This window comes from Podarcis raffonei, chromosome Z (genome assembly GCF_027172205.1).
Source record: "Podarcis raffonei isolate rPodRaf1 chromosome Z, rPodRaf1.pri, whole genome shotgun sequence".
NCBI lineage: Eukaryota > Metazoa > Chordata > Lepidosauria > Squamata > Lacertidae > Podarcis > Podarcis raffonei.
In genome coordinates, this window is record NC_070621.1 from 20980495 (window position 1) to 21007003 (window position 26509).

Genomic DNA, 26509 nt, shown 5'->3' on the forward strand with positions numbered 1-26509 from the left:
GCCATTCAGGGAGAATGACATGTTGTCTTTGGCCACACACATCCATAGAATCATACATTTGTAGAGTTGGTAGGGACCCCCCCCCCCGGGCCATCCAGCTCAACCCCTTGCAATGCTGGGGGGGGTCACAGCTGAAGAATCCCTGACAATGGGCCATCCAACCTCTGCTTTAAAACCTCCAAGAAAGGAGATTCTACCACCACCACACCTCCTAAGGTTCCACTGTTGAACATCACTTACAGCCAGAAAGTTCTTTTCTTCTCATTTGCTCGGGTCCTAACCTCCAGAGCAACAGCAAAAAAAGCTTGATCCGTCTTCTATGCAATAGCCCTTTAGGTATTTTAAGATGGTTCTTATAGCACCTCTCAGTCGCTTCTTCATCAGTTGTTACCATCTTGGTGCAACAATGGTCACACCTAAGCTGTGCACAAGTTTTCTTCATTTGTGAATCAGATGTACCTTGAAGTTTGAGGCTGCCTGGGATGTGAATAATCAATTACTCTTTCATAAGGTTTGTACTAATTGCTAATTGGTAGCCTCTCCTTCACTGGAGGTTTTTACGCAGAGGTCAGGTGGCTGCCTGTTAGGGATTCTTCAGCTATGATTTCTGCATTGCAAGGGGCTTGACTAGCTGACCCTCGGGGTTCCTTCTAACTGTGATTTTATGATCTGATCTAGCAGCCTCATAAACAATCACACACCTCTGACAAATACTTGAGTTTGAAAATACTTTATGTTGATACATTCAAACCACACACCCCCATCAGCATACCACAGAGTCCCTAACATTGGTATATTTATCGACAGGAAGGCTATTAAAATAATAAGATGTGTTGGCTTATTTACAGTGCTGTGATGGAACTGAAACTGCAGCAAAAGTGCTCTGGATCAGTCAATCCATCTCCCAAACATCTTTACTGGAGACATGTAGATAAAGTTAACTCAGGCTCCCAACTTTTGCTCATTTTCCAGATTTTCTATTCCTGACCCCTCTTGGCTTTCTCTATTCTATTACTTGCTCTCTTGACACTATTCAGCTTCTAAAGTCAATTCTACTTTACCTTCTCTGCCATGGGTACTCGGTTTATTTCCTGCCCTGCTGTAAGCCTGAACTTGATGTTCCAATTCTTTAAAATAATAATTTTTAAAAAGCTTTCCTTCATCCCCTCTCACTGACTAATGATCATCCTTACTCTGCTTTCCTTTTCTCACTGTGTTCCTTGGCTGTTCAAGCCCTTAAACTCCTCTCCCATTATTATCTTCTGAATCCTTATCAACCTTGTTTTTGATCTGCTCCTTCTTCTCAAAGCTTCTGTAGCCTGGATTTAAATGATTTTTCTACATAAGTTATGTGCATCTCATAGTCATTTTCACCCGTCCTTCACCCTGCTTTTGAGGCTGTCTTTCTCCTGTCTTCACTTTCCTTCCAAAGTGTCCCTAGTTCTGTTCTTCAAAAAGCTGAAGGCTCATTGGAGGCGCTCTCTCTCTCTCTCTCTCGCTCTCTCTCTCTCTCTCTCTCTCTCTCTCTCTCTCTCTCTCTCTCTGGAACTCCCTCCCCCAGGAGGCAGTGATGGCCACCAACCTGGATGGCTGTAAAATTCATTAGACAAAGTCATGGAGGAGAGGGCTACTGATGGCTACTATCCATGATGGCTAAGCTCTGTCTCCATAATTAGAGGCCTCTCTCAAATGCCTTTGATACCATCAACCATTACATCCTTCTGGACCATCTAGAGGAGCTGGGAGCTGGGGGCACTGTTATTCAGTGGTTCCGCTCCTTCCTCCTGGGCCATGTCCAGAAAGAGGTGTTGGGGGATGAGTGTTCAGAGCGCTGGGCTCTCACTTGTGGGGTGCCTCAGGGTTCTGTCCTCTCTCCCATGCTTTTTAATATCTATATGAAGCCGCTGGGGGCGGGGGACTCCCTGGTCCTGAATGAGGCAACTGTGCCCCTGAAGGACGAGGAGCACAGCCTGAGAGTCATTTTGAACTCACAGCTGTCCATGAAGGCGCAGGTCAATTCTGTGTCCAGGGCAACTGTCTACCAGCTCCATCTGGTATGCTGGCTGAGACCCTACCTGCCGGTGGACTGTCTTACAGGAGTAGTGCATGCTCTGGTTATCTCCCGCTTGGACTACTGCAATGCACTCTACGTGGGGCTACCTTTGAAGGTGACCCAGAAACTACAACTAATCCAGAATGCGGCAACTAGGCTGGTGAGTGGGAGCGGCCACTGAGACCATATAACACCGTTCCTGGAAGACCTAAGTTGGCTCCCAGTGCATTTCTGAGCACAATTCAAAGTGTTGGTGCTGCCCTTTAAAGCCCTAAGCAGCCTCAGCCCATTATATCTGAAGGAGTGTCTCTACCCCCATCATTCAGCCCAGACACTGAGGTCCAGCTCCAAAGACCTTCTGGCAGTTCCCTCACTGTGAGAAGTGAGGTTACAGGGAACCAGGCAGAGGGTCTTCTCGGTAGTGGTGCCCGCCTTGTGGAATGCCCTCCCATCAGATGTCAAGGAAATAAACAACTATCTGACTTATAGAAGACATCTGAAGGCAGCTCTGTTTAGGGAAGTTTTTCGGGTGTGATCTCTTATCGTGTTTTTAATATTCTGTTAAGAGCCATGCAGAGCGGCTGCAGAAACCCAGCCAGATGGGCAGTGTATAAATAAATTATTATTATTATTATTATTATTATTATTATTATTATTATTATTATCATGGTGAGTTGAGGCAATCCTTCTGGAAACTGCAAGAGTGGAGAGGGCTCTTGTACTTGCAAGTTTCCCGTAACAGGCACCTGGTCAGCCACTGTGAGAAGAGGATGCTGAACTAGATGGGCCATTAGCTTCATCCAGCAGGCTTTTATTGTATTCTCAGGGAAACCACAGGAGGTGAGAGTTGCTCTTGGGCTTGAATCCTGCTTGCTGGTTTCCCATAGGCATCTGAGTGAGCACTGGTAAACTAATCTCTGGTTGTTAAGGGCTTTATATACTAATAGTAACATATTGAGCGTGGCCAGGTAGCTACATGAACCATTTCCATCCCAGCTGTTCTAATAAGAACTGTTAACTTTTAAGAATTCATGCCTGTCCTTGCTTTTTCCCTTCTCCCTCCCAATCCCTTTTTCCTTTATGGTCATGTCTGGCACAGGCTGAAGGTTGTATTAAATGCCCCCCCAGAATTTTAAAAATAAATAGCATGTGATTTTATTGTTTTAAACTAAAACCACTGCTGATGTGTGTGTTTGTTGTTTGTTGTAGTTTAGTTGTTTAGTCCTGTCCGACTCTTCGTGACCCCATGGACCAGAGCACGCCAGGCACTCCTGTCTTCCACTGCCTCCCGCAGTTTGGTCAGACTCATGTTTGTAGCTTCAAGAACACTGTCCAACCATCTTGTCCTCTGTCGTCCCCTTCTCCTTGTACCCTTCATCTTTCCCAACATTAGGGTCTTTTCTAGGGAGTCTTCTCTTCTCATGAGGTGGCCAAAGTATTGGAGCCTCAGCTTCAGGATCTGTCCTTCCAGTGAGCACTCAGGGCTGATTTCCTTAAGAATGGATAGGTTTGATCTTCTTGCAGTCCGTGGGACTCTCAAGAGTCTCCTCCAGCACCATAATTCAAAAGCATCAATTCTTCGGCGATCAGCCTTCTTTATGGTCCAGCTCTCACTTCCATACATCACTACTGGGAAAACCATGGCTTTAACTATACGGACCTTTGTTGGCAAGGTGATGTCTATGCTTTTTAGGATGCTGTCTAGGTTTGCCATCACCTTTCTCCCAAGGAGCAGGCGTCTTTTCATTTCGTGACTGCTGTCACCATCTGCCGTGATCATGGAGCCCAAGAAAGTAAAATCTCTCACTGCCTCCATTTCTTCCCCTTCTATTTGCCAGGAGGTGATGGGCCCAGTGGTCATGATCTTCGTTTTTTTGATGTGTGTGTTAATTTTTTTAAAAAATGTATTTACTTTAGTCACCAGCTGGAAATGTGTAAAGTGAATGTTGATTTGTGTTGTTGTTTTATTATTACACCGCATTTTTAGTTTTGCTTCAGTATCTTAAGCTTTAAAGCACACCTTGCATAAATGATAGTTAATAATTTGCCCTGGCAAAAGAACATTTCGCCAGAGCTTGGGTGACCACCAGTCAAGGATTCTTTAGCTATAATGCAGGGGGTTGTACTAGATGGCCCTTGGGGACCTTTAAAACCCTACAATTGTATGATTTTAGCTTGTCGCTTTGAGTACTTGATGCTCTTTGTTTCTAGTAAGGGAAGAATTGCCACTTTGCATTCATGATATGCTCTCTTAATGCTTTTAGGTAAACAGAAGTATCTCTGTGCCAGCCGAAATGACTGCACCATCGACAAGTTCCGAAGGAAAAACTGTCCCTCCTGCCGCCTTCGGAAATGCTATGAGGCTGGGATGACTCTCGGAGGTAATCCAGCTTCTGTTTATGAACCTTTGATTCTTTGCAGCATACCTGATTCACTTGCTATGTGTCATGTATCTAAATGAGGCTGGAGGCAGGTATGCGGGTAAGATCTCAGCTGTTGCAGTCATTCTCTTCACCCAGAAGCCTGCCACTGATAATGGATTAGATTAGTGCCCTTCTTTGCTGAGGTTTTGGCAAGCACCCCAGCCCTTGCTGAGTCAGGCAGGGACCTCTAGCCAAAACAAAACCCCAACCTGTGCTCCAAGGCCAGATCCAAAGCTAGATCCTCAAGAAATGATTCTCTGTGGTGCAGGAATGCAAGCTCGCAATCAAGGCAATCTGTTTTCATTTTTTTTAATTAAATGTTTATTAGTTTTCTACAAAAAGTTTTGTTGCAAGCAAGCAGTCATTACATTGTGGGTGGAGGGACTTCAACACATGCAATATAGCATGTAGGACATCTTGGGAAATTGTGCTTAGAGCTGTAGAATGGGCACATTCCTTGAATTAAATAAACATAAATAATAAACAAATCAGATACTCTACCATGTCAAGAGAAATTTATCACTACATTCACCTTACATTCTAGCTTAATGTATTAAGTAATTTTTTCATAGCCTGGAGGAGGTTCTTGGGCATGTTCCTCTTTACCTACAAAGGAGATAAAGTCGGACTGAAGTGGTACTACATTATCCTATTTATTTAGGCACCTGGCGATGCTCCATTTGTATATTAATTTTTGTAGAAGGACACTATCCCAAACTTTTAAATGTAAATCTTTCCAGAAATGCACAAGAATCATTCTGGCTACCGCCAATAAATGCATAATCATTTCTTTATTATGTAAATTTAAGTTACCCTTATCAAAAATAAAAGTGTCATGTGGGAGGTGGGGATAACATGGCAAGCATCTGCTTCTCACAACCTGAGAGCCAGAGAGGCAAATGTGGTTATTAGCAGAAGGTGTTGTCTATGAGAAATCTGTGAGACCTCTCTTAAGAAGGTCCTAGGCAGCAGGTTTGTGGTGAAAAAGTTGTAGGTTCTGGTATTTTCATGATCCTCTTAAAAGAGTTATCAGAGCAGCTTGCAACTATAAATAAGACATTCATTGTGCCCAGGGCTCTCCATCTGTCCTGCGTGGTGCTCAACACATAGGGCGTAAGAAGAGCCTGCTGGATCAGGCCAATGACACATCCAGTCCAGCATCCTCTTACAGTCACCTAACAGTTGCCCATGGGAAATCAGCAAGCAGGATAAAAGTGCAAGAGTCCCATGGTTTCCAGCAATTGATACTCAGAAGCATTACCTTCTCCAAATGTGGAGGCAGAGCATAGCTATCATGGTTAGTAACCATTTATAGCCCTCTCCTCCATGAATTTGACCATGCTCTTCTTCCACAGTTGGAGGCAGCAATACTTCTGAATACTAGTTGCTGGAAACTGCAGAAGAGGAGAGGGCTCTTGTGCTCCAAACCTGCTTGTGGTTTTTCACAGCCATTTCATCCTTCATCAATATCATCATCGAACTCTCCACTATGCTCCCAAGGCTTCTTGTTTCTGCTCCGCCATCACCAATTCAGATTCCATGAGCTTATACTGTATATGAGATTAATAATTTATTTGCCCCAACATGCATCACTTTACTCTTGTTTACAGTGAATTGCATCTGCCATTTTACTGCCCGCTCACTTACAGAGCTTGGTGGAATTAGTGAAGATGCAGGAGAGTTGGGATTTCAAGTGTGCCCTCCTGCAGGATGGATGGTCTATATCTAGATGACAATACTTCACCCTCCTCTTCAAGCTCCTGAACAGTTGTTGCCTCCCTCCCCAGCTGCTCAGCCCTCCCCAACCTCTGCTGAGACTCTCCAGGTGGGGTGGAGGTGTCAGGAACCTAACCTGGCCCTACCACTGAACCCAACTCCTCCACCTCACTTCTACCCGCCAAACTCTGGACAAGTGGTCTTTAAATTAAAATCAACATAGTACATTGGCAGCTTACGTGTATCAAATGCGTGATTTCAGCCTTACACACTTGACAGACTGAAATATCACAGGATAAATGAACAGAAGATGGAGAGTGAGCATATTGTCAAGATCCACATTCTGTGGTCTAGTTTTGCCCTCTAGCAGAAGGTTTCCTGCTTGCTCACTCTTGGAAAAGATCCATAAGGCTGTTAATAATATAGATTAACTATGAAAGCAATCATAATAAGCAGAGCAGGAGTATCGCTCATTTTCTCAATGCCTCCTTCCCAAGAAAAGACCTGCTATGTTCCACACATGATGCTAGAGACAGGATTAGTGCAACAGAGAAAGACTCTGGAGTGGGGGGAGCAGGCAAGAAAAAACATGAGAGTGACGTTGGGGATTGGTATGGAAACCATGCAACTCTTTGGCTTGCCCTGCAGACTAACCCTCTTCATGGGTCTTCATTTGCCCCTAAAGACAGAGGCCTAAACTTGAGGTTTAGTCCCTTTCTTCTTCCTGCCATTAGCAAATCAGAGACATGCACACACCCTCTGGTCATAGCCACACCATGCATTTAATGCACTGTAGTATCACTTTAACAGTCACATGGCTTCCCCCAAAGAATCCTGGGAGATTCAGTTTGCTATGGTCACCATCTTTGCAGGTCTACAGTACCTAGCCCTTTTAACAAACTACAGTTCCCAGGATTCTCTATGGTTGTTAAAAGTGGTCTAAGGGTGTTTTCTCTCAGAAAAAACCTCCCCATTCCTATAGAGGCTGTAGTTTATTCAGTAAGGAAGCCAAGCAAATGTGAGGCATCCTTTGAATTGTGCCTTCTTGATTGGGCCAGCCTAAGGCCCTCCAACTCCCTCCTCATCCAGAAAGAAATCCCAAAGGCTGCTTTTTAAAGCAGTTAATGATTTAACTTGTTAAGTCATAATAAATCCATGAGCAGCTCTTTGGAATGCTGACAGGAGTTTGGCTGGGAGGCAGTTGTTTCACTGTCACTTTTGAATGCTGTTGCTCCTGAGAACGTAAAGTAAAATATATTCTCCTTCCCCTTCTTCTTCTTCTTATCATAGAATTGTAGAGTTGGAAGTGAACCCCAAGTCATCTAGTCTAACTGCACAGCTAAAGAACCCCAGAAATATGGCCCTCCATATTCTTAGAAACCTCCAAGAAAGGAGAGTCCACCACCTTCCCAGAGACTCCGTTCCACTGTCAAACAGCTTTTAACACCAAAAACTTATTCATAATCTTTAGTCAGAATCTCCCTTCTTGTCATTTGAATTCATTGGTTTGGGTCCTCCCCTCCAGAGCAGCAGAAAACAAGCTTGCTTCATCTTCCACCTGACAGCCCTTCAGGTATTTGAAGATGGCTCTCATGCAATGTCTCAGTATCTTCTTCAGGCTAAATATTTCCAGCTCCCTCAACTGTTCCACATTAAGCTTGGTTTCCAGATCATTTATCATCTTGGCCACTTTCCTCTGCACACCTTCCAGCTTGTCAATATCCTTCTGATATCATTTTCCTGTACAGTCATTTATTTTATCAACATAAAATAGTTGTGAGAATAGCTGGTGTGTAGTTTAAGGTGTGAGATTGCACTGGGTTACAAACCAGCCTTTATTTGTTGTTGTCCAGTCACAGCCAGAAAAATCATCCATCACCTATCTGTCCCAATATCTGCGGCACCTAGCAGAGACTTATCTACACTTAATCTTTTGACCCGCTCTTTCCTTTCAATTTTTTTTATTCATTTTCACTTTTAACATATATCATCATACATAAATCATAAGCATTTTACAAATAGGATTCTCAGAATCCCAGAACTTCCCTCCACCCCTCCATGGTTTCACTAGATATTATTTTCAAACTGCATTGTATCATATTCTCCATATTTTCTTGAAACTCAATTTTTATCATAGTTCTCGCTTCATTACAAGTGTTTTCATAATCCTGCCAATGTTTTCAATTGTTTACAGTGTTTTTTTCTTATTTTCCTGGTCATTTTTGCCAATTCGGCATAGTCCATCATCTTTATCTGCCATTCTTCTTTTGTAGGTAGAATATCCTCCTTCCATCTTTGGGCAAGTAACTTCTGACCTGCTCTTTCCAGGCACAGGTCTGCGCTTAAAAGCTTGGACCCCAGAGCTTTCCCTGTAAAAACCCACTCTTTATTACTCTGTTAGTTTGGGTTTTCAACAGTTTGCTGTTTTCCCCAATTGAGCTTTAAAAGGTGAGTTTTCATGGGGAAAGCTCCAGAGCAAAAAAGAAAAAAAGGCACTTGGACATGGAGCTTTAAAGCACAGACCTTGTCCGCAAAGAGCAGAGGAAAGGAAAGTGTGGATAAGCCCTCTGAGTGCATTAACACAGCAGTTCATTGCATTTCCTCAATGTTTCTCTAACTGTTAATGTCTGCATTATGTTTGAGCTTTCAAGCCACTTCTGGAAATCTAGTGGAATATGGTGATAGTTTAGCGCACATTTTTGTATTAATTGCTTCCAAGAAAAATCCATTCGGTACCTCACTGACTCAGAAAATTGTGGGAGAAAGGTGATGAGATTTGGGGCAGTATATCTAGTGGAATATGATGGAAGTGCGGTGCTCATTTCTGAGCTAATTGTTTCTGGGAAAAGCTGTGGGAGAAAAATGACAAGATTGGGGGAGGTATACCACCATACAGTTCTTTCCTATTGTTTTCATGGGGGAATAGAAGCATACATGCATGGAAAGGGGAGAGAGGAGCGATGTTGTCCAATGACATTTGTTATTGAGCCACACCACACCCAACTGCTGTGAATGAAATTTAGTACCACATGTCAGTAGATCAGTCAAGAAGCCATTGTATCATAATGCTACAGGAGGAGGAGGAGGAGTTTGGATTTGATATCCCGCCTTTCACTCCTCTTCAGGAGTCTCAAAGTGGCTAACATTCTCCTTTCCCTTCCTCCCCCACAACAAACACTCTGTGAGGTGAGTGGGGCTGAGAGACTTCAGAGAAGTGTGACTAGCCCAAGGTCACCCAGCAGCTGCATGTGGAGGAGCGGAGACGCGAACCCGGTTCCCCAGATTACGAGACTACCGCTCTTAACCACTACACCACACTGGCTCTCAGTGTGCTGCAGGTGCTGCAGGAATGCAAAGGGAACATTCTCCCCTTCCAACATCATATCAAGAACAGTCCTCAAATCAAATGAATGCTTTCCTCTGCAGGATAGCTTTCCTGTCCCTGAAATGAGACAAAAGAGTAACAGGAGCTATTAACCAAAAACCACAGTACACAATCAATCTTAAACAAGCTCAGAGACAATTGCTGAAGGTTCATGTCTGTTTCATAGACGCAATGCAGGCACACCTTAAAATTCTAATCTAAGATAATCTTTCCCACATATCTCAGGCACTGCAAGTATGGGGACATACATTTGCCATTTCCCCTGTGGCTAATTCCTTGTATTATTTGGCTGTTGCCTTCACCTGCCTTCAGAGATGCAGTCCTTAAAACCCTGCCTTTCATGGATTGGGCAACTTTTTGGAAAGAGGAAATTATGATGCTTAACTCCATGTTCTATTTCTGTGAATAGCGTGAAAGCCCGTCGTGATACATCACCATGCATGAAATGGTCTCACATGTTCTGACCCTTTCACTGAGTCATCTTTTTCTAAGAGTCTTCTTCTAAGAAAGTTTCCCCCTGAAAGTTTCAGGGCCATCATGGTGTCACATAAGGCCTTTAAAAAAACCACTCTCACATAATTTATCTGTTTCTTTCCCAGTTCTTCTGACTCCTTAAACTGATTCTCCACCTCCTAGCTGCAAGGAGGTCTAGCTAATTATAGTCATAGAGTTGGAAGAGACCCCCAGAGGTCATCTAGTCCAACTGTCTGCAAAGCAGGGAGCATGACTCAAGAATCCCTAACAACAGGCTTTTCTTAAGTAAAAGCCAGTGAAGGAATATGATATTTGCATGTAATCTGTAATTGTGGTTCTCATACCTATTTATTATACATATACAAAGAGCAACTCATTGAAATATTAGCCTTTCTCTGTCTTTGGTTGACTCACGATCTCTGGGGCTTTCTTCACCAGCTGTCAAGGAAAGTCTGTGGGCATTACTGTCTCATTTGAGTCATTAAATATATCCAGACTGCAGTGGATTTTCTTTTTTAGAACACGATTAGTGTGTGTTAATCCTACCCACGAATCAGGGATAATCATCCTGCTTTGTGGTGGTGTTCTGTAGCATAAATATTGACACTAAAGATGTACAATATCCTAGCAAGGGATATTCCCTTGGTTCTTGTTAGGCAGAGAACAAATTGGGTAAATATGGCATGGTAAATCTCCCAGCACATTAGCAACAAAACCTGTTGGGATAAGCACCTGCACTTGCCTCCAGTTTTTTCCTAATGGAAAAGCCAGAATCATAGGGTTGTAGAATTGGAAGGAACTCTCAAGGATCATCTCATCAAATCCCTTGCACCGGGGGATTCATAGCAAAAGATTCCCTGGCAGATAGACATCCCACCTCTGCTTAAATACTTCCAGTGAAGGAGAGTCCACTACAGTAGTACTTCGGGTTAAGAACTTAATTCGTTCTGAAGGTCTGTTCTTAACCTAAAACTGTTCTTAACCTGAGGTACCACTTTAGCTAATGGGGCCTCCTGCTGCCACCGCGCCGCCGCTGCACGGTTTCTGTTCTTATGCTGAAGCAAAGTTCTTAACGCGAGGTACTATTTCTGGGTTAGTGGAGTCTGTAACCTGAAGCGTCTGTAACCTGAAGCGTCTTTAACCTGAGGTACCACTGTACCTTCCAAAGGAAGCTCTTACTGTCAGAAAGTTCTTCCTGGTGTTTAGTCAGAATCTCCTTTCTTGTAACTTGAATTCATTGTTTCAGGTCCTGTCCTCTGGAGCAGGAAAAAATAGGTTTGCTCCATCCTCCATGTGACAAACTTTTAGATATTTGAAGATGGCTATCATATCTCTTTTCAGTCTCCTCTTTTCCAGGCTAAACATACTGAGCTCCCTCCAAAGTTCCTCATAAGGCTTGGTTTCCAGACCCTTGGTCATCCCACTCTGCACACATTCCAGCTGTCAATATCCATCTTAAATTGTGGTGCCCAGAAATGAACACAGTACTCCAGGTGAAGTCTGACCAAGGCGGAATAGAGCAGTACTATTACTTCCCTTGAACTTCATTGGAGGGCATTGTACTAGAGCTGTCCCTTCCAACTGTGTAATTGTCCCTTCCAACTCTACAATTATACTGCTGTTAAAGCAGCCTACAATTGCAGTCTTGAGAGAACTAAACTTTGTCACTTCGATATCTGCTCCAACTTCTCTTTCCCCACATATTGACCCTCCTTTCCTTATGAACTGACTGCCAGAATTCCTTTTGTGTGAGATCAAGGCCTGTCTAGTATTTAATTCATTTGTGAGAAAAAATGAATGCAGCATATTGAGGAATGCTGGATTTTGTCTCGTTAATTTGATTTTGCAGTTTTAAAAGCATCAGAAGTTTTAGCTTATAGAGCCACATTAACAACAACCACAGCCTGTTATGTGAACCAATTAATTGATATCATTCAACTTTTCTATGTCAGTTACAATTAGCATTAGCTGACTTGACAAAATTTTATAAAATTATGCATAGCCTGGAGAAAGTGAACAGAAAAAAGTTTTCCTGACTCTCTTGTAACTATAGAACATATAGACATCCAAGGAAGCTGAACTTTGGAAGATTCAGGACAGATAATAGAATCATAGACTCATAGAATTGAAAGGGACCCCAAGGTTCATCTGTTGCAACCCCCTGCAATACAGGAATCTCAACACACAGTGCCCCATCCAATCTGAAACCATACTGGATCCTGCTTACATTTGCAATGTGCTAGCACCATTAAAAGGAAGTTCTTCTTCACATGGCACATAGTTAAACTAGGGAACTCACTGCCGCAGGAGGAAGTGATAGCGACCGACCTGGATGGCTTTATAAGAGGATCAGACAAATTCATGGAGGAACAGAGGGCTACTGAAGGCATTCATGCTTATGAATAACAGTTGCTGGAAACCACAGGAGAAGAGAGCCCTCTTGTGCTCAGGTCCTGCTTGCAGGCTTCCCATAATGGGCATCTGGTTGGCCACTGTGAGAACAGAATGCTAAACTAGATAGGCTGTTAGCCTGATCCAGCAGGCTCTTCTGCTTTTATGATCCCAGCTGTTGGGCACACCCAAGCTAAACTGATGATTTGATTGATTTTCTCCAGATAGATATGGGTTCATGGTCTTGTCATGTTTTGCATGGCTGTTTACTCTTCTAGGCAGCCTGGCCTAGGTGAGCAGGAACCCTCTCAGATCTCTTAGGAGAGCAGGAAGCAACAGGAAAGATTTTCCTTCAGCCTTTGAGCTGGGGCTGCTCCCAGAGGACACCCCTCTAGGAAAGAGTGACTGTGGAGGAGTGGTGCTCCTCTGGCTCCTCCTCCTTAAAAAAGACCAGCTAGTCAATAAGAAAAATTAACAAATAATGTGGCATCTGCAGCAGGTCCAGTTCTGCTTATCAATACAGTCAAGTGGGTGTATATGGTTTATGGTGATCTCGTTGGTAAACTGGTCCCTGGACGTTAATGGCTTGGCAGACCACTTCTGTGCTACAAAGAAGTTTTCAAACTTGACATGAAGGCTGGCAACATCAACCCTGCCATGTGGGAATCCTTTGCAGATGACCACAGTGCCTGAAGACAGACAGTCAGATCGTGTATCTACAGCAGTGACCAGAGGAGGAATGACTGCTGGAAAAAGCACAGAGAGAAGAAACACCATGGTGCATCTCTAACATTGAAACTAGATGCCTTCATCTTCCCCACCTACAACAAATCATGTCTCTCCCATATCAGCCCCAAAGGAGCACTCCTCCATTGTCTTCCAAGACAGACAGATGCCAATAAATACATATTAATACTAACACCTTGAACTTGCCCTGTGAACAAATGGGCTGCCAGTGCAGATCTCTAAGCACATGTGTCATATGCCAGCAAGGCCTCAATCCTGTCAGCAATTGTGCTGCAGCTGATCCGCTGCTTTCCTCCTTCTTGTAGCCTTCAGCTCACAACATCAGATCACCAAGATGCTTTCTGGAGGTTCTATGGATGCAAATGTTTCTGTGGCTCATGGACATTGACCACAAGTTGTAAGGTATCCAAAGGATCTTGTAGTCCAACCCCGTTATTCTTGTGAACATATCCCTCCCACAAATGTGTCAGAGGGATAACATGAAAGCAGGCTACAGTTCATTTTTAAAAGTGTACACCAGTGGTTTCCAGTATGGGCAAAACTTCTGCCCCCCCCGGGGGGGCGAGTAGTGGGATTACCTAAGGGGAGGTGCTAAGATGTTGGGGGGGTGGCAGGACAGTGCTGCAGGTTTGAGTCACTTTCATACTTTGAAAAGCTGACATTATGGATCAACTCCATCAGTTTTGCTAAATTAATTAAACTAATTAATTTGTTCTGGAGTAAATGTGCAATTAATCGTTACAGTTTTCAATTTTACTTTGCTGTTACCTTCCTGGGTGGGTTGTGCAAACCACTATTCTGAACAGTGCTTTTATATATTTTTTTAAATATTTATTAAATTTTACAAAAACATAAATACAGAACCACACAAGAAAAAAAGAGATACATCAAAAAAGAAAAAGTAGGAATATATAAAAAAAATTACAACTTACAAAGATGGTAATAAGAAAGCTGCATTCAAAAAACAAAGAAAAAATAAGAAAAAATGAAAAACGATACCAATTTTCATAACTCTAAACTCCTTAACTTGTTTCTTTGATCTCCTCACACCTCCTCTTTTTGTATTCCCGTTTACATAATCAAGTCAGCAAATCCTTACCCTCTTTCCTTTACCTTCAGTGTTTCTTAACATTTTACAGCTCTATAATTTCGTCTAATATCTATTCATTTTTACATATTCTTATTAATTTTGTTGTTAATACCACTTATTTTCAACCCAACATCATTTTAACATTCATTAATTTTACAATGTTTCTGCAAATAGGCTTTAAATTTCTTCCAATCTTCTTCCACCAACTCTTCTCCCAGGTCTCGGATTCTGCCAGTCATTTCCGCCAATTCCATATAGTCCATCACCTTCATCTGCCACTCTTCCAGGGTGGGTAAATCTTGTGTCTTCCTGAACAGTGCTTTTATAGAGTAGGCAGCACAGGATATGAGTGTAGATTTTGCTTCTGTCCTTCCTTAAGTCTTCCTGCCATCGCTGCTGCCCCAGTATGCCCATGAAAGTGTTGCCATTCCGCCAGTCCTGGAGCACTTCAGAAGGGGACAGTCAGTGGGGCAGAATAAAGCCTGTCTCGTCAGCTATTTGAGCAAGCGGAATTAATTGGTAAATACACCCAAATTACCAAAATGTGTTTCTCCTGCGAGGCCTGTGCAAACAGCATTTGCAGCATCACATGTGATATGTTTTTAAGCGAGGGAGAGAAAGGTGAGTTCATGTCCCCATTGCTTGCAGGAGCCAGAATGCTGGCAAGGGAGGTGCAGAGCCATGAGGGTTTCTGATGTAGCTGCTGGGCTTGGCTTAAGCTATTTCGAGGTCACCCTGCTCCTCCTGTGCAATTCACAACCAGCTGTCATTTGCAGAGAGAATGGAGGAACATTTTGCAGGGTCCTTCTGTGCTATTGCTGCAGCTCCCTTTCTTCTGCTGTGTTTCAGGAGCTCATGGAGGCAAAGACCCAGTTGCCTTTAACCTCTTAAACTGGACCACCCAGTAGGAATTGCTGGTTGCACTCTGGGATTTTTTTTCAACAGAGCCAGGGATGAATCTGTGTCTGGTTTTGCCAAAATTGGAGTTTGAGATCATGTTCCTGGGCAAAAATGCTGAAATTGTCTCTAGAGACCTTGCCATTCCCAGGTCCTCCAGGATAATTTGCAGGAAGGATATTGGAAGGGGCAGGCCCTGGGCCTGCCGCAGAAAGTGGGGCCTGAAACCTGACTGGAAGGGGTCCAAATGGTCTGCATCCTCCAGACAGGCCTGGAGCTGTTCCACAACCACCTGCCCAGGAATGGAAGATTAGAGACTGGACGATAATTGACCATAATGGCCAGGTCCAATGGCTTTTTAAAGAAGTGATTTAATAACCGCTTCTTTAAGGGGTTCCAGGATGACTCCCCGACAGAGGAAAGCATTCACCCCTCCACAGAGCCCATTACCTAGCCCTATCAAACAGACAAGTGGTTGGTTTCACTCACCCAAGCAGCCTCATAGGTAACATATTGAAATTAATGCCATACAACTTGACTAGACAGAGCACTAGTCCTTTCCTGCCCCTTCTACCGTGGTTGAGTCTACCTCTTTCCAAATTTGAATGATTTTGTCTACAAAAAACTTTGCAAAATCATGGAGTCCTTACTGGACTCCAGTGGTGAAGGTAGTTCTATAAACTATCTGAAAGAGTCTCCTGGAACTGTTTTCAACAGATACGATAGAGGCAATCACTAGCACCACTAGGTAGGCTCAAGGTTGAGCTATTGCCCCTCCTCAGTAATTACATTATCTGATCCTCATGCAACTTTTCCTGCTGCCCATGATCACTGAGATTGGGTGTCCCAATGCATCCCCCCTGGTGGTACCTGCCCCAGCCATTAGGTTGGCTAGGGCCCAGTCCTGAGTCTGCACTGACCCTCTTCCCTTAAAATGAATAAGTCAGACAGAACTAAACTATTTAAAAAGTTTGTGCATACTTGAAAGGGAGCTTACAACATCTCTGATGCGTTTGGGCAGAGGTCCTCAAACATTTTAAACGGGGCCAGTTCACTGTCCCTCAGACACTGTTGGGGGCCGGACTATAGTTTGAAAAAAATATGAACGAGTTCCTATGCACACTGCACATATTTTATTTGTAGTGCACAAAAAACAGGAAAAACAATACAATATTTAAAATGAAGAATGATTTTAACCAACATAAGCTGGTTTCCCCAGCCATTCTGGGCGACTTCCAACAAAAGATTAAAAATACATTAAAAAATTTGAAGGCTGCAATCCTACAGGCACTTACTCAGCAATGGGACTTACTTCCGAGTAGACATGATTAAGATCCCCATACCTGGGCCATGCCTTTATTAGGACCACACTGAAATGTGGGAGAATCCTGCATCATCCAGGCCTTTCCTCGCGTGGATCTCCTCCCACTCCCCCACCACTATCCACCACCACCGGGCAAGGCACAACTTACTGCATGGAGGTGTGGGGCGCACACAACTCCTCGGCGTGCAGGCAGCGGGGCAGGCGCCCAATAGCCTCCCTTGCACCAGGTTGGGTGCATCAGGAAATCAGGGCGGCGACAGCGCTGGCGATTGGAGGTGCAGGCACGAGCCCCACAGACGCTGCCCAGCCAGGTGCCCGCCCGCAGCTGCGGAGGCAGCGCAGCACCGCTATAAGAGTACCTGGAGACACGCAGCCTGCCCTCACTGCCTGTTCGCCCTGTCCCTCACCTGTGCCTCCAGACGCAGGTGCATGCAAGCCTTCTGGAGCCTTGCCACCTCGTCCATACTTGCGCCATCTGCCTCGTCCAGGAGACTGCCGCTGTCAGACAGCAGCAGGTCCTGCAGTTGCTGGGCGGGCCAGGTCCAGGACCCTGGTGGGCCGGATACGGCCCACAGGCCTTAGTTTGAAGACCTCTGCATTTGGGCCTTGCTCATATGGAAGGCTTAAGTCCATGGCTAACGTGCCCTGACCTAAAATGCTGGCCTGTTTGTCTGTCGGGAGATTCAAGTCACATAAAATGATGCAGTCCATCATTAAACTATGGAACTCCCTCCCACAGGAGGCTGTGATAGCCACCAACCTGGGTGGCTTTAGAAGAGCATAAGACAGATTTGTGGAGGAAAGGGCTATCAATGCCTGTTTGCAAAGGTGGCTATGCTCTGCCTCCATGGTCAGGTGTGGTGATGCTTCTCAATATCAGTTGCTAGAAAATGCAGGAGTGGAGAGTGCATTTGTGCTCAAGTCCTGCTTGCAGGTTTCCCACAGGCATTTGAGTGGCTACCATAAGAATAGGATGCTAGACTAGATGGGCTAGACTAGATCCTGCAGGCTCCTCTTAGGTTCTTATGAAGCTGCACAAGATGAGTCCACCTTGATCTTATCCAGTTCTTAAGATCTCTGGCTTTCCTCCCCTACATTACAAAGCACATTACCAAATTGAACTTAGCATCCAATGACTTTCAGAGAAAGCACAGCAGGTGGAACCCTGAGGTTGCTTACCTTCATAAACTGTATAGAGCCAGGGTATGTTTTTACATATTCTGTATTTTTAAGATTTGTGGCTTGCATTTCAGGAAGCATTCCTTCCTTTTGTTTAAAGCCCTTGTTAATCCAGCACCACTTAATGAAAAAACCCTTCTGTTTCTCCCCACCCCCACCAGATAGAAGTGTGTCTGCTGTGTAGGCAGCAACATCCTTTCATGAAAATATTTTTTCTGCAGGTTTTCTAAACTTCCTGCCAATTTGGCATCAAGGTTCTGCATATTTGGTTTTTTGGAGGGGGGCAAAACTTAACACATTCTCAGGTTCTTTTTGAAGCTGTTTGCTGGGCTTTGTTTGATTTCAACAACTAGCCACTTTGAGACCTATTAAGGAGCTAAATTTTCATGTTAGGAAAAAAGCAACCAGGATCAGTGTGCCAATAGAACCTGTCTTCCACCTCATTTTCTGCCTCAAAGGGTCTTTTTATATTTTTGAAAACTGTTATTTTCAGAGCAATTCCTGATGAATCATTCATTGCAGCTCTTAGTTTTCGTCTGATGCTGCTGTGTGGGGGATCAGAATGTTACCCCAAAGCCACACGGACAAAAAAATGGACTGCAATGAAAGAACAGCTAACAGCTGGTGAAAGAGAGTAGCCAGTTTGTCTAACTACCAGCATAATAGGAATGAGGCACTGGCAATCACGAAGCACGGCCCAGAATGAGGTGTCATAGCCTCCATTAGGACCTGGTAGACGCACGCAAACTTACGCCTGTTTCAAAATGCTCTTTGCCCCTCTGATAAATAATGCACTATAGGATTCTGTACTATAATTACTATACCGTGTGATTGCATCTTGCACACATTTAACTTGTGCAGTTTCAACTATACATGGTTGGAGGCTAACTGGTTGAAATACTGCAATTTAAATGCAAGCAAGGCAGAGAGCTTAAAAGCTCTTTTTGCACTAGTTTTTCCCAGCTTAAACAAAGCTTGTTAGCTGTCTGCTTTGCTTTACAGGCAAGGTTTTCATGGCCCACTAATTCTTCGAAAGCTCTTGGAAGATCTCATGGGGCTGTCCTAGTTCTCGTGAGATGTCACACAAGCATCTTTACTCTTTTAGAGCTGGTGAGCTGAGCAGGCCTTACCTGATAAGCAAAACCCAGCACGAAAATAGCTTTTGAGCTCTCTGCCTTATTTGGTGTTTGTGTGTGTGTGCATGCACAGTGGCAGGACAAAGCCCTCTTGGTGCACCAGCTCCAGAAAGCTAGGGGTACAGATTAAGTATGCGTATTTTTGCAAGGGAACCCTTGGACCCAAACACCCATGTAAGACACAGTCGTACTATACTATACTCTAGGACAGCCTTTTTTAACCTTGGGCCCCCAAATGTTATTGAACTACAACTCATCCCTGACCTGCTAGTTTGGAGTGATGGAAGTTGTAGTCCAACAACATCTGGGGACCCAATATCAAGAAAAGCTGCTCTAGGATGTCCACTGCAATTCTCAAGTAGTCAGCTGATGGAAAAATAAGCTGTTTTGCTGGCTTCCAATCTCAGAGCAGTGATTGTGTTTGTGTAGTTATTTCCCCCATTAACTTCTAAACACATCTGTCCTCCCAACCTGTCACTCTCAGCACATGCCTTACCACTGGTGTGCCCAACTACTCTGCTTTTATAGCAGCCAGCGCTGCTTTTGCAAAACTTGTGGTAATGCAGCTCAGCAATGGAGAGAGTGATCATGGAAGAAAAAATGCTTTGCTCATGCATCAGGTTTCAGAAGTGAAATGAGGAAGGGGAGGGGGGAACCCCAAAGCAACAGAAGCATTCAGGGGGTTTTTCCCAGCCCATTCTCAGACTGGCTTGCAAGGTCTGCCTCGAGAATCAGTTTCACTGGCAGCCAGGTAGGAATGAGCCTGGAATGGTGACGACCAGATGCCAGCAGGTGGTTCTACCTTTGAGCTTCCTCACATGTCAAGTGTGTTAAGGTGGAAAACATATATCATCAGGTGTTCCAATTAATGGGCTGTTAAGAACAATCAGCTGTTTCAAATTTGCAAGTAAATAGCCTCGCAAGGTGAGCATTAAGTGGCATTCTGGGACTATATCGTTCTTGTCCCCATCAGGTACTCAATTACACCAGCTGCATTTACAAGGCATAAGTGACCTTTGGTATTTCCTACTGGTTCAGGCTCAAGGGTGTCAAAGCTAAAATGGTTTACAGATCAACCCAGGTGGCTGGTCCTTAGCGGAGGGAGGGGGAGCAAAGTTGAGCAGAAGGTGACATCTCCCCACTCCACATCTCCTCAGTGATGCAACACAGGGCTTTCCAATATGGAAGAACAGAAGAGGTTGCTGGATCAGGCCAGTGGCCCATCTGGCCCAGTATCCTGTCCCCACAGGGGCCAACCAGATGCCTGTGGGAAACCAGAAACAGGGCATGAGTGCAAAAGCCCTCTGCTCTCCTGTGGTTTCCAGGAAGCAATACATCCACAGACCATGGAGGCAGAGCATAACCATGATGCCTAGTAGCCACTGATAGCCCTCTCCTCCTCCATGAATTTATCTAGTCCTCTTTTAAAGCCATCTAGGTTGGTGGCCATTGCTGCCTCCTGTGGGAGGGAGTTGCACATTTGACAATGTGGACTTTCTTTTATCTGCCCTGAATCTCACAACATTCAGCTCCATTGGATGTCCACGGGTTCTAGCATTATGAGAAAGGGAGACAAACAGCTGCGCTGATTCCCAGTTCATTTCCGAACTTAATTTAAGGGGCTCATGCTAAGGTTTAAAGCCCAATGAAAGACTGCTTCCTTTCCTACAGACCCCCCTCAGATGCCAAGACTGGTTGTTCCACTGCCTTCGGAAGCTCAAGGGGTGCAGCCAGGGAGAGGGCCTTCTTTGTGGTAGCCCCTAAGTTGCAGAACTCCCTCTCCACAGAGGTGTGTCTGCTACTTCATCTATACTGCTTCTGGTGAATGCTGAATACACATTTCTTTAAACTCTAGCCTTTTGCACCTGCTGTGTATATTTTTAGGGCCCACCTTATCTCTGACTTTGTTTTAAACTGTTTTTAACACACTGTTTTGATTGTTGCAACCTGCCCTGGAACCTGAGAGTGAAGGGCAAGTCATAACTGTTGCTGCAAGGGGGGAAAGATAGGTATATAAGGAGAATTCCTGGGTGCCAAAGTCCAAGTTTGGGGCAATTGCTCTTTGATGAGAGAACCCCAGCAGGGATTTAAAATCACAAAATATGCAGCAAAGTTAAGCATGGAAGTATGAACTGTTAGGCTTTTGAAATATGCCCTGTGATATCCAAAATCCAAAATTTTCCCCTAGCATAGAAATAGAGCACCCATTTTGTAGCTTTAAAATGGTTTACTTGCAAACTCTCCAGAGGTCACATTCATGTGCTTTTCCATACAGCATTCTGAAAAAGTTTCACAGGCAGTACAACTTGGCTTAATTACAGTAGCAGAAGTTCCTAAATTGGTATAGGACAGGGGTCAGCAAACTTTTTCTGCGGGGGGCCAGTCCCTCAGAACTTGTGGCGGGCCGGACCACAAGTGAGAGCATGTGCACACCCCCTCCTTCCTTCCCTCCTTCCCTTGGAGACAGAGCGGCTGAGATACCTCCACTCACTGCATTCAGATGGAGCGGGCTGGGCTGGGGAGGGGGTGCTGGGTCTCAGCTTGCACGGAGGGGCCGCAGCCACTCCCTGGGGTGTCCATGACTGTGCTGCTAATGTGCCACCGCAGAGCAGCACAGAAGAGTCCTCCTCCTCACTCCTTGCAGGCTCTCTGCTCCCACTTCTTCCCACCCCTTCACTTCTCCTCCTCCCTTCTCAGAGCTAGACATCAACAAGGGACCCTGCCCTGTGCCTCGCCCCAATTGGAGCAGCGAGTCTCGGGAAGGGTCACCATTCGCCACTGGCTCGCATCAAACTAGCCAATGGAGGGGAGGCCTGAGGTTGCTAAGCATTGCGGAAGTCTGAGCAACCTCAGAGCATGCTGGGAGATGTAGTCCGGGGGGAAATCGCAAAAAAATGTGGGGGGGATTGGCAATTGCGCCAATCCAAGTGGCAATTGCAGAAGCATTTACAGGCCGGATCCAGAGGCAATTGGGCTGGATCTGGCCCATGGACCATAGTTTGCCAACCCCTGGTATAGGAACTCTAGAGTGGCTTGTGGAGCAACCAGCTTAGCCTCTTCACAAGCTGAGTTCATCAGGTAGACTGGGGAGGGAACAAAGACTTTATTGCCTGGTTTTCCCAAGGTGAGCTAAACCTGGCAGGACAGCTTATTCTATGACCTTAACTCTTTCGTGCATTAATTAGACGTAAGCATGTTGCTTATATGAGGCTGGTTCTCGCACAATGACAACAACAGCAGTAACATGTCCTAAGCAGTCTTGCTTATTATTAGAAACTGTGGGCTAACAGCATAAGATGAGTGTCTCCGTTGTATGTGCATATTAACTTCTCAGGGGCTTCATGAAAAACAGATTGCTAGATGGAGGTCTTACCTACTTATCTGGGAGTAAGCCCTTTTGAACTCCAATAGGGCTTACTTGTGAGTAAGGGCATGTATGCAATAGCCCTGTAAATGGATCTTCTGTCTGATTCAACAAAGCGAGCCTTGTAGGTTCTCATGGAAGGCTTTCCATGCTACAAATGAAAGCATAGGAAGCGTCTGCTGGATCCAGCCAATGACAGTGTTCTGTTCTCATGGAATTTGAGCACAAGAGCCTTCTCCCTTCCTGTGATCTCCAACAACCAGAGTTCAGAAACATTAGAGGTGGAATTGTGCTCTGCAATTACTTTGGAGATTTCACGAGACTGGCAGAGCTTCCGTGAGATGCACCCAAAAAATACTCTGCTCATATTGCTTTCACAACATAAAAAAGTAGCATAGGTTGGAGAGAGAGGCAGCTCTGTGCCAGACACAACCTAGAAATGGGAACTCCTTGCACTCTTAGTTTCATTCTTGGCATGGATCGAAAGAGATTGTTAGGCCCAGTCTTAAAGTCAGCTCTATGTGTTAGAGAGAGAGGGCGTCAGCATAATGCCCTTTAGATGTTGGGGACTCCATCTCTCATCAACCCCTGCCAGTGTGGCCAGGGATGATGGGCTTTGTAGTCCACAATATATGGAAAGTGCCTCAAATCCCCCACTCAGCCATTAAGCTCATTGGAAGTGCTATGTGTGCCACTTTGAGCTCTGTGAAGAAAAAGGTAGAAATAAATAAGGCTTTCATGCCAGGCTAGCAACTAGCAGAAACATCCCTGGGATATCTTTTACCAATGCTCTGTGGCATAGTGGGTCAGTGCATCTGACTGTTAACTAGAAGGTTGGTGGTTCGAGCCCACTCAAGGACAGCTGTGGGCAGCGGCTTGGACTAGGTGACCCTTGGGGTCCCTTCCAACGCCAATTCTATGACTATGATATAAAGAACAAAAAAAGGGGTTTCCTTTACCCCCCCCAAAAAAATAGAAACCCTGCCTTCTTGAATGTTGCAGGTAAAGCACAATCACCCACCAAGGTCAAGTTCTTACATGAGACAGATGGGCAAAATCAATGTTATTAACATCTGGGTGTTTGTGTGTGTACACAAACAGACACATCCTTCTTTCTAGGTCACTCTGACCTGTTCTGCCTGGACTGCTTTATCTTTGTTTTTTTAACAAAAAAATGTTAGTTTAAATGTAATTGTAAAAACATGTGCTGTGAACATTCTCCCCCTCTGGACCCCTCCCTGCTTTCATCACCCCACAGAAAGATACAGCATATTTGAGAATGTTTCAGTAGCTGGACATTTGCTGTTAACTATTCATTAACAATGATTAGAGCTGGTGAATTTAGCTTTGTTTTTTGGTGAGTGAAAAAGGAGATAATGCTTTCCCCCCCAAGGATCTCCATCTCTTGGAACAAAATGGTGCCTTTTTATTATTTTTGAATAAAGTACCATTATGGATTCAGTTCACTCTGACTCGAGGACTGAAACCTGTTAATTTGCAGAGGGGAGGGAGAAGGAAAGCTCCCTGTTCTCCAGTTTACCATGTGCACCAAACAAAAATGGGCATGTGTGGGTGAGCACCAGCTAATGCTAGCAGATTCTTGATCCAATGAATCATAGAACCATAGAGCTGGAAGGGACACCAAGAGTCCACCCTCCTGCCATGCAGGAATCACAGCTCACATCTGGGTTGGCAGCCATCACTGCCTCCAGCGGGAATGAGTTCCAAAGTTTAACTATGCACTGCATGAAGAAGTCCTTTCTTTTCTCTGTCATGCGGCTCATTGGTAGAGCATCTACTTTCCAGGTTCAGCCCTCAGCATTTCCAGGGAGGGCTGGGACACCTGCCATCTGAAACCCTGGAGAACTGCTGGCCTAATCAGGTAGAAAGCAGTTGCCTCTCTTGTTTTTATGCTGTTTGCAGTGGCTACTTCTTGAGAGGCAGAAACCCAGCAGTGGGTTGGCAGGCAGGAGCATCAGGGAGGAGGAAGAATTGCTTCCATTCCTCCACATAAAGCAACTGCTGAAAGAATAGAGCTTCTAGAGCAGGGCCTGGCATCACCCGTAACCTCTTTACCTTCCAAGGCATCCAAGCGATTAGGATATTTGGCTTACATTACTGGAGACTCCGAGTTCCAGTTTCTCTTGGCTTATTAACGCTAGATAGCTGCTTCCTTTTTTTTTATTTCTTTTTTTTTTAAAGATATTTTTGAGTTTTTCCACCTTTATACATTAAAAAATCAAAAAGAAAAAAGAAAAAAGTTAAAAACACATAAAGTTTACAATCCTTATTTTCAATAACATATTTCCCTGACTTCCCCACACCTCCCCTTCTTATATTCCAATTCAAATTGTTAATTCAACAAGTTCTTGTCCCCAATTTTTGACCTTTTTTATATTTAATTCATTTAAAAAAAAAACCAATTTTAACTTATAAACATCAGTATTTAAACATCAGTGCTCATTCTTAAAACTTTTTTCTAAAGTCGACCCAAATTCCCTTCCACGAATTCCCCAATTTTCATACTAATAACAAAACAAAATAAAAAAACAGATTATTATTCTGCACCCTTTGGATTCCCAAACCCCACCCCCCCTTTCCCGGTTTCAATCCCCAACAAATGTCCATCAGTCTTAGTCTACTATCAGCCTGGAGACCTCACGTCCGAGGCTCTTAATTCTCTCTCAATTCCTCTCTGCCAGTTTTTTTGGTAGTCCTTAATATTAAACACCAGATCTCGGAGAAGCTCTGTCCCGATAGGGTCCATATTTCTTCCAGCCACACCTCCATACTTAAAAGTGGAGCCTGAATCTTGTTTCTTACTCCTTTTAAGTCCAAATGTCCCAAAAGCTCCAACTTTCACCTTAATCAAATTTGTAATCCATAGGTCTTCAGATCTCCACATAAGGAGATCTCTCCATTCTTCAATCTTCAATTCAAAACAGATTTTCATCATCCAGTACTTATTTTCCTTTGTAGCCATCATGTCAGGCCTCTGGCTCTCCTTCGTCATCTGCAACATTACATCTCCTCCTTCCTTTTCCTCAGAAACAACATATATCTCTTTCTCCACAGTCTCAAATCTTTCAAGTTTCTCTTCTTGTCCAGCTGCATGGACTTCATGAGTCAAGTCCTTATCAAATTCAATGGATTTGTTTACTGTTAAGTCCAGAGTTGCAACATTTGTAGCCAAAACATCAATTTGGCCTTGTAACTTTCCCAAGAGAAGAAACACTCTGTCCAATTTAGCTTGAATTTTTCCTCCTTCAGCCATTCTTGTAATGTCCCAAAATGCCCTCTAGAGGGATTTTGGTTACTTTATCTTCCTTCCAGTTCAAATCCAAAAATCAAGTTAGTTTGTATCAGTTCTTCCTTGTTTTCAAAAAAATATAACCAAATTGTAGCAAATATATCCAGCAGAGATAGCAGAAACAAAATTCTCTTTTTCCTTCTTGACAGCTAATTTGACAGCTGTCAAACTCTTCTATATCTCCTCAACAGGCTCTCTCGCGGATCACTCCCGGGTCCGGGGGGTGGCACTTCAGCTCTCAAAATTAGCTCTTATCCTCCAGTGAAATTACTTATACTGCCAAATCGTGAAATTAATGTCTTTTACCCAATAAAGAAGAAGAAATTCTCTCGACCTTAGTTAGCTAGTCCTTGCTTTAAATTATTTATAAGACGGGGAGACGGACTTCCTGTTTGCGCCTTCCCCGATCGTGCCTAATTCAAAAAAAAATTTTTCTTTACAAATCCAATTTCCGTATTACTCACGGGTTGTTACTTTTAGAGTCCAATTGTTCACAAGAAGAAGTCAGCGCTCTCCGACCATGGCATGCGGCTTCACTCCGCAGGAGAAGCAGTCGACTCTCAGCACCCCGCCGCTCACCCCGTCCCCCGTTCCGAAGCCTTTAAAAAGGCTCCTTCGCAGGTCGGGGGGGCGCAAATGGTGCCCGCCGAGTCACCAAGTTCACAGGCGCCTGTGATTTCTGAGGGTCCCCGCGTCGCCGCAGCGGCAAGACCCGGATCCCGCGGAGCCGATTCCCTCCGGAGCTCGGAGGGAATCCGCCATTAGCCGATGGCGCTAACCCGGAAGTCCGCTAGATAGCTGCTTCCAGCCCAACCAGCACTGGGGCTTTTTGGACAGTGAAGGCCCTAAATGGTGGAGAAAGTAGCCACCACCATTTCAGAAAGGGCAAGCCACCAGTTCTGCACCACTGTCAGCTGCCCCTCTTAAACACCCTAGTCCGCCCTAATCCAGTGCAATACACACACCCCTTCCACAGTATACTTCATTGTCTGTGGGAATTTCTCATTGACTGGACAGTCC

General features: G+C 44.4%; 1 protein-coding gene across 1 annotated transcript in view; it reads left to right on the forward strand.

Annotated features, from left to right (window-relative positions):
* Positions 1-26509, forward strand: part of AR (androgen receptor) — a 233733-nt gene that overhangs the window by 141281 nt on the left and 65943 nt on the right. The window contains exon 3 of the mRNA XM_053374239.1: positions 4318-4434. Within this exon, the coding sequence (XP_053230214.1) occupies positions 4318-4434 (117 nt within the window). The remainder of the gene's footprint in view (positions 1-4317; positions 4435-26509) is intronic.